Here is a 7,111-nt window from a genome sequence, read left to right as displayed (position 1 = left end):
AAAAAAAAAAAAAAAAAAAAAAAAAAAAAAAAAAAAAAAAAAAAACTCCCACAAAAACCAAGTTGTACAACTCGTTGTTGGATTCGATGGAATCACACTCCCCAATCAACCACCACCTCTCCCTCCCCTTTCCTCTCCCCCTCACCATCATTTTACACCCACAACCCCATCAGATTTCCGACCTTCCGGTGGCCTTCTCCGACAAAACCCCCTAAATCGCCATGACCGAGCCCGATTCCAATCACCCCTCCACCCTTTTCCCCAAATCCACCCACCGTTCCGTCCCCGACGACCGGACCCAGCTCATGGATTTCGATCTCGACTTGGACTTCCCTTGGCCCTTGGATCAAATCCCTTCATTCGCTTCCAACCCCATGTCCCCTTTTCTCGTTTCCACCTCCGATCATCTNGACTTGGACTTCCCTTGGCCCTTGGATCAAATCCCTTCATTCGCTTCCAACCCCATGTCCCCTTTTCTCGTTTCCACCTCCGATCATCTCGGTTCCCCTCTCTGGGCCTTCTCCGAACCCGACGACGACGACGATTCCAAGTTTCCTGCCTCTACCTGCTCTGTTCTTGGTCAGTTTTCATTCCATTTTTTACCCCCTTTTCTCTAATTTCTTGTTTTCTCGATTCCATGGAGCTTTGAGTAACTTTATGTTTATGATTCTTCGTGGGGTTTCTGGATTTTAGTTTTCTGTGAGTTTGAATCTTGTCATTGTGAGTTGTAGTTCATATTAGGAGGATTCTTTTCTATTTAAAATGGCTTAACTGTACAGCTGAGAGCAGGTACTTCCAATTCCAATTCTGTACCACAAAAGCCGTCCGAGAATCACAAGTTTAAAATTCTTCCAGTTCAATCTTCATCATGGGGACTAATCCCATCGGAGAATCCAGATGGGTATTGCTTAATCAAAGAAAAAATGGCACAAGCTCTTCGATACATTAAGGAATCCTCCGACCAGCATGTTCTAGCTCAGGTTTGGGCGCCCGTAAAAAGTGGTGGCAAGCTTGTACTTTCAACTTCTGGCCAACCCTTCGTCCTTGATTCACAGAGCAATGGACTTCATCAGTATAGGATGGCCTCTTTGACTTTTATGTTTTCTTTGGAGCCCGACCAGGATGGATATCTTGGTCTCCCTGGTCGTGTTTTCCAGCAAAAGTTGCCTGAATGGACTCCAAATGTGCAGTATTACTCAAGCAAGGAGTACCCTCGACTTAGTCATGCTCTTCACTACAATGTTCAAGGAACTTTGGCTTTGCCTGTTTTCGACCCATCCGGGCACTCTTGTCTCGGTGTTCTTGAGCTTATTATGACCTCACCAAAGATCAATTATGCACCTGAGGTGGACAAAGTCTGCAAAGCTCTTGAGGTTTAAGTTTCATCTTCTATCATTCTTAACAAGTGTTGTGTGTTCATGTTAATGCTTCTCGATCTCNTTTCTATCATGTCTTAACAAGTGTTGTGTGTTCATGTTAATGCTTCTCGATCTCGATTGTATTGGACGAAGGACATGACATGTTTAGCCATCATAAATGTTTTGCTAACTTTATGAAACTCTTTTCTTGTTGCAGGCTGTGAATCTAAAAAGTTCAGAGATTTTGGATCATCCAAATAATCAGGTCAGTGATGAAACGTTATATGTATGAAACTCGTGTTTGATTCCATTTCGGATGATGAATATTGTCTAGTTTGGTTTTTTTCTTGCTCGATCTCACAGATACATACTTCGCAATGCTTTTCAAACCAGATTTGCAACGAAGGTCGACAGAATGCACTGGCTGAAATTTTGGAGGTACTCACAGTTGTATGCGAAACTCATAACTTACCATTGGCTCAAACCTGGGTTCCGTGCAGGCACCGAAATGTGCTCGCTTACGGTGGAGGTTTGAAGAAAAGCTGTACTAGCTTTGATGGTAGTTGCATGGGACGGATTTGTATGTCTGCAACCGAAGTAGCATCGTATGTTGTCGATGCTCACATGTGGGGTTTTCGTGACGCATGTTTAGAACATCATTTACGAAAGGGTCAAGGTGTTTCTGGGAGAGCGTTTTTATCCCACAGCTCATGTTTTTGTGGAGACATCACTCAATTCTCCAAGACTGAGTACCCTTTGGTACATTATGCACTCATGTTTGGATTAAAGAGCTGTTTTTCGATCTGTTTACGAAGCACGTTTACTGGAGACGATGAGTACATTCTAGAGTTTTTCCTGCCACCGAGTATTGTCGATTATCAGGAACAAAAGACTTTGTTGGGTGCATTGATGGCAACAATGAAGCAGCATTTCTACACTCTCAAAGTTGCTTCTGGAATCAACCTTGAGGACGAGGAAGGACTTGTCGAGATCATTCAAGTGTCGAGAAATGGAGGATTCGAGTCGAGAATTGAATATATTCAAATTCCTCGACCTATGGAATTGCCTCCTCACTCTGATGCCATGCCAAATGCAGGAGAGGTAGTTGCATTAGAAAAGCTGCAGCAGCAATCTTTAATGGTTCATGATACTCCAAAGGACGAAAACAATAGCGCTCGGGACGACGAAAGCCACAACCCTGCTCCTTGTCCACAGAGTAAGGAAGTAAAAAAGACGTCGGAAAGAAAGCGTGGAAAAGCTGAGAAATCGATTAGTCTTGAGGTTCTTCAACAATATTTTGCTGGCAGTCTTAAGGATGCTGCTAAAAGCCTTGGCGGTATGTTGTTGATTCTGTAGTTAAAGACTATAAAACTGTGCTTGCTTATCTTATCTATCTTGTTTTTTCCATTTTGACAGTTTGTCCGACGACAATGAAGCGTATCTGTAGGCAACACGGGATTTCACGGTGGCCATCTCGGAAAATCAACAAGGTCAATCGTTCACTTTCAAAACTAAAGCGCGTAATTGAATCGGTTCAAGGAGCCGAAGGAGCATTCGGTATATCATCTCTAGCTACGAGTCCTCTTCCTGTTACCGTTAGTTCGAGTTCTCATCCTTTAACTCCGGAAGGGTCTAATCAGCAAAACTTTGTTGCTTCCCAACCATCTGATCCACAATATAAAGAAACGAACACCTCGGAAGGACAGACAATCGACACATGGGCTAGATTGGAAGATCAATTACATAGGGGAGTGTTGAGTCCCGAAGAACCAATCCACGAACAAAACGGATATCTGCCGAGGTTTGGAAATGGTTTGAGCAATTATAGAACGGGGAGTGGATCACGGGAAGAGAGCGTCGGGACACCTACTTCTCATGGTTCATGCCAAGGTAGTCCTGCAAATGACAGTGGTGTAGCTAATAATCCTATTTCTATTCCCCAGCAGCAAGAACAATGTGTTAGAAGAGAATCCCCTGAAGTAGCATTCCATCCGATCGATAAACTGAATATATCAGCACCTGCTCGTCCGATCCCGGATACGCTCGTAATGGTTGAGCCCACTGAGGAAGCATTTGGAGGAATGCTGATTGCAGATGCAGGTAGTTCCAAGGACTTGCGAAATCTTTGCGCTTCGGTGGCCGATGCTGTTCTCGACGAGCAAGTACCTGAGTTTTGTTGGTCCAACCCTCCTGATATAGCTCTGAGACAACCTATGGAGTCTGTTTGTCACACAGTCCCTTATATGTCAGCAGGGCAAGACGCAAGAAGGATGACTATCAAGGCGAGTTATAAGGAAGATATCATTCGGTTTCGAATTCCGTTGAGTTCGGGTATTGTGGAGTTAAGAGAAGAAGTGGCAAAGAGATTGAAAATGGAGGTGGGTACGTTCGATATCAAATACATGGACGATGATCGAGAATGGGTTCTTATGGCGTGCGATGCAGACCTGCAAGAGTGCGTAGAGATCTCGAAGTCATCAGGTAGCAATATAATAAGATTGTTGGTTCATGATATAAGTGTGAATCTTGGGAGTTCTTGTGAGAGTACTGGGGAGTGAGGCTGTTGGGGTTGTAGATATCAAAAATTTGTTGACATCTCCTGTCTCTCTATATATATTATATTGTATTAGGAAGCCAAGATTTAGATCTTAGGTATTGATATTATTTTGATCAAACTGTATAAAATCTTTCCTATCAATTGCACTCATTCTCTCCTTTTTTGTTTCTTATTCTTCTTCTTTGTCAAACATGATCTGTTTATGAGAACGTGTTGGGTACCGAGAAGACGATATAAAACTTAGCATCGATCGCTTGAATATAGACATCTAGATTGTTGCTAGGATCGTTGCTTATAAATGATTTTCGGCTTGAACTTGAACCTCTTGATGTCGATTGTGAGATTCCACATCGACTAGTGAGGGGAAACGAAACATTTCTTATAAGGGTGTGGAAACTTCTCTCTAGTCGACGCGTTTTAAAACCTTGAGGGAAGACTGTAAGGGAAAGCTTAAATATGACAATATCTGGTAGCGGTGGATTTAGGTTGGTTGGATTTGGACATTATGAGTTCTTTCATTATGACATTATGACAATATCTGACACGTGCTTTCATTATGAGTTCCCACATTGGTTGGAGAGGAAAAACGAAACATTTCTTATAAGGGTGCGTAAATCTCCCCCTATGTACGCGTTTTAAAATCTAGCGGTGGATTTGGACGGTCACAAATGGTATCAGAGTCAGGCACCAGGTAGTGTCCCAGCGAGGACACTAGCCCCCAAGGGGGTGGATTGTGGGACCCCACATCGGCTTGGGGGTGGGATTGTGAGATCCCACATCGGTTTTCTTATAAAGGTGCGGAAACCTCTTCCTAGTGGACGCGTTTTAAAATCTTGAGGGTAAGCCCATAAGGAAAAACCAAAAAGAACAATATCAGCTAGCGGTGAATTTAGGCGGTCACAAATGGCATAGAGCCAGACACCAGGCAGTGTGCCAGCGAAGACACTGGCCCCAAGGGGGTAGGTTGTGAGATCCCACGTTGGTTCGAGAGGAGAAACAAAACATTTTTTATAAGGGTGCGGAAACCTCTCCCCTAGTGAACATGTTTTAAAACCTTGAGGGAAAGCCTAAAAGGGAAAGCCCAAATGTGACAATATCTACTAGCGGTGGACTTGGGCTGTTACACGGAGGATCTTTGTGTGGCCGTTCATACAAGTTTGAATGAGTTTTACCAATTCGAAGACAATCTGATCCACTGAACGAACTCGAGAATTAGAAAAAAGGCATTGATTTCATACATTGAAGCTTCTCCAACATACATATATTGAACACAAAACAAAGGCTGGACCAAAAAGGAAGGAAAAAAAAAACAAAAAAAACAAAAAAAACAACAACACTCAAAATGGCATTATACGAGGTTGCCAATTATCCGTCACTGGTCTGTGCAGTGACCATCTGTTATTACCCTCCAAATTAAAACATTAGGAGTTTGCTAAAGTATTTAAAACACAATTTTTGTTTTTTTGTTTTTTTGTTTTTTATATATCTGTATATCATTATAAAAAAGTGACAGATGGACGGTGGAGATGCTTCGTGTCCATCAAGCTCCATGGACCTGAGCTCTACCATTCCCAGTCTCAATGCTGTCTTTCTTCTAAGACTTTCCCATTGGTGACCACCTCTGATAAAATCACCTGCCCTTTAGCTTCCCTTTCTTCAATTTGGAGCTTCGTTGATTTGTAAAAGCTGGCATAGAGTATCAATTGGGCCAGCCCAAACAGTGTGCCCAGCCCATTTGGAATCTGAAAAGTTTCAATTATTGAACATTATTCAATAAAATATTATATATTCACAAAATAAATAAATAAATAAATAATAATAATTCATGTGGGCTATATTCCCTTTTTTAACCTTTATTTTCTTTTAATAATCTAACTTTTATGGCTAATTTATTTTTTTTTATTTNATTTTTTATTTTTTATTTTTTTGTTCGTAGGATGCGTATCTAGAACCTTGACCTCACACATTTATAGAAAATAAATATTTAAAAAANTTTTTTATTTAAGAAAAAAATACTTTTTTATTTTTATTTTTTATTTTTTTACTCGTAGGATGCGTATCTATAACCTTGACCTCACACATTTATAGAAAATAAATATTTAAAAAAGCATAATAAATTTGCAATGGATATAATTGTAAGAACTAAGATTACATGCATATAGAACACCTTCATTGGTGTTTTTATTTATTTTTTAATTAACTCAAAAGAAATATTAGGATAATGATTCCTTCCTTTTCCCTCAAAATTTCATATTTTAAGTTAAAAGAATTTCAAACCTTTTTCTTTTTATGTCGCCTCTATTTGTGTGGGAGAGAATAAAATGAAAATAAAAAAAGAAAAATCAAATATTTATTGAAAGAATACTTTTTTTAAAGACAAAAATCCACTCATCAATGTTAGCTAATAAATTCTATAATACGTGAGATTAGAGATTCGAACTTTTGACCTCTTCACTTAAAAGTATATATCTTAATCAGTTCAAGTAAACTGGATGAATACTAACTTAAACCAACTCAAATTAACTCGAGATTAGGGTTAGATATTGAGTTAGAAAAACGAGTAATTACCAAAATATAAGGGTCAAACGGGAGGCAAGCATAAATAGTCCAAGCCACACCATTGGCAAAAGAAGCAACGGAGAGGGATAGAGGCATATACTCCACGCTCTTTGTTTTAATCACCAATTTCTGCAACACACGAAAAAAATTCACTATTAAAATGATCCTATGAAGTACAACAAATAGGGTATGAGAATTTGGCGTCCAGTTATGCTCATGTACAAAAAGTTCTCGGATATTTATAATGAGTTAAACTTTTAGTATGTTTCGAGTCTTCTTATAAGACGGGTTTTTGTCAATTAAAGTATTATATAATCAATCAAAAGGTTAGAAATTCGAATTGGGAACCTACCATGACTGCCAATGGAGAAGCATACATGCCGATGTTAAAGAGAATGCAGATCGTTCCAACCACCATGGATCGTTTGGTATGAGTATGAAAGATGAGCATAACGAGAAGGGTGAGGAGCGTGATGAAGACGAGCTCGACGAGCAACACGACCATGACTTTGACCCGCATCTTCCGGTTGGAGAAGACGAAGAAGAGGATTATATAAGTCAACTCGATTAGGATTCCAGCTCCGTTAATGGTGATGACTAGAAGGCTTCCTGGATGCACCAGTGGAAGGCCGTAGAG

General features: G+C 40.3%; 2 protein-coding genes across 3 annotated transcripts in view; one reads left to right on the top strand and one right to left on the bottom strand.

The window, feature by feature from the left end:
- The first annotated feature begins 184 nt into the window (after nt 1–184).
- LOC111810040 (protein NLP6) lies at nt 185–4,073 on the top strand. Of its 2 annotated transcripts, none has more exons than XM_023696579.1 (6): nt 185–350; nt 441–579; nt 790–1,373; nt 1,576–1,623; nt 1,752–2,694; nt 2,775–4,073. In XM_023696579.1, exons 1-6 carry the CDS (start codon nt 222–224, stop codon nt 3,914–3,916), a joined length of 2,985 nt encoding a protein of 994 aa, XP_023552347.1. In that variant the 5' UTR covers nt 185–221; the 3' UTR covers nt 3,917–4,073. The 2 variants fall into 2 exon arrangements, with proteins under 2 accessions (XP_023552347.1, XP_023552346.1); XM_023696578.1 differs by having other exon boundaries at nt 1,722–2,694.
- Nucleotides 4,074–5,127: 1,054 nt separating this feature from the next.
- The window catches only part of LOC111809712 (bidirectional sugar transporter SWEET7-like), a 3,579-nt gene continuing 1,595 nt past the window's right edge, over nt 5,128–7,111 (bottom strand). The window contains 1 exon segment of the mRNA XM_023696104.1: nt 5,128–5,657. Within this exon segment, the coding sequence (XP_023551872.1) occupies nt 5,493–5,657 (165 nt within the window). The 3' untranslated portion in view covers nt 5,128–5,492.

The sequence above is a fragment of the Cucurbita pepo genome, chromosome LG14 (assembly GCF_002806865.2).
Source record: "Cucurbita pepo subsp. pepo cultivar mu-cu-16 chromosome LG14, ASM280686v2, whole genome shotgun sequence".
Classification (NCBI taxonomy): Eukaryota; Viridiplantae; Streptophyta; class Magnoliopsida; order Cucurbitales; family Cucurbitaceae; genus Cucurbita; species Cucurbita pepo.
Note: the sequence above shows the minus strand (reverse complement) of the source record. Positions and strands in the feature narration are given on the sequence as shown.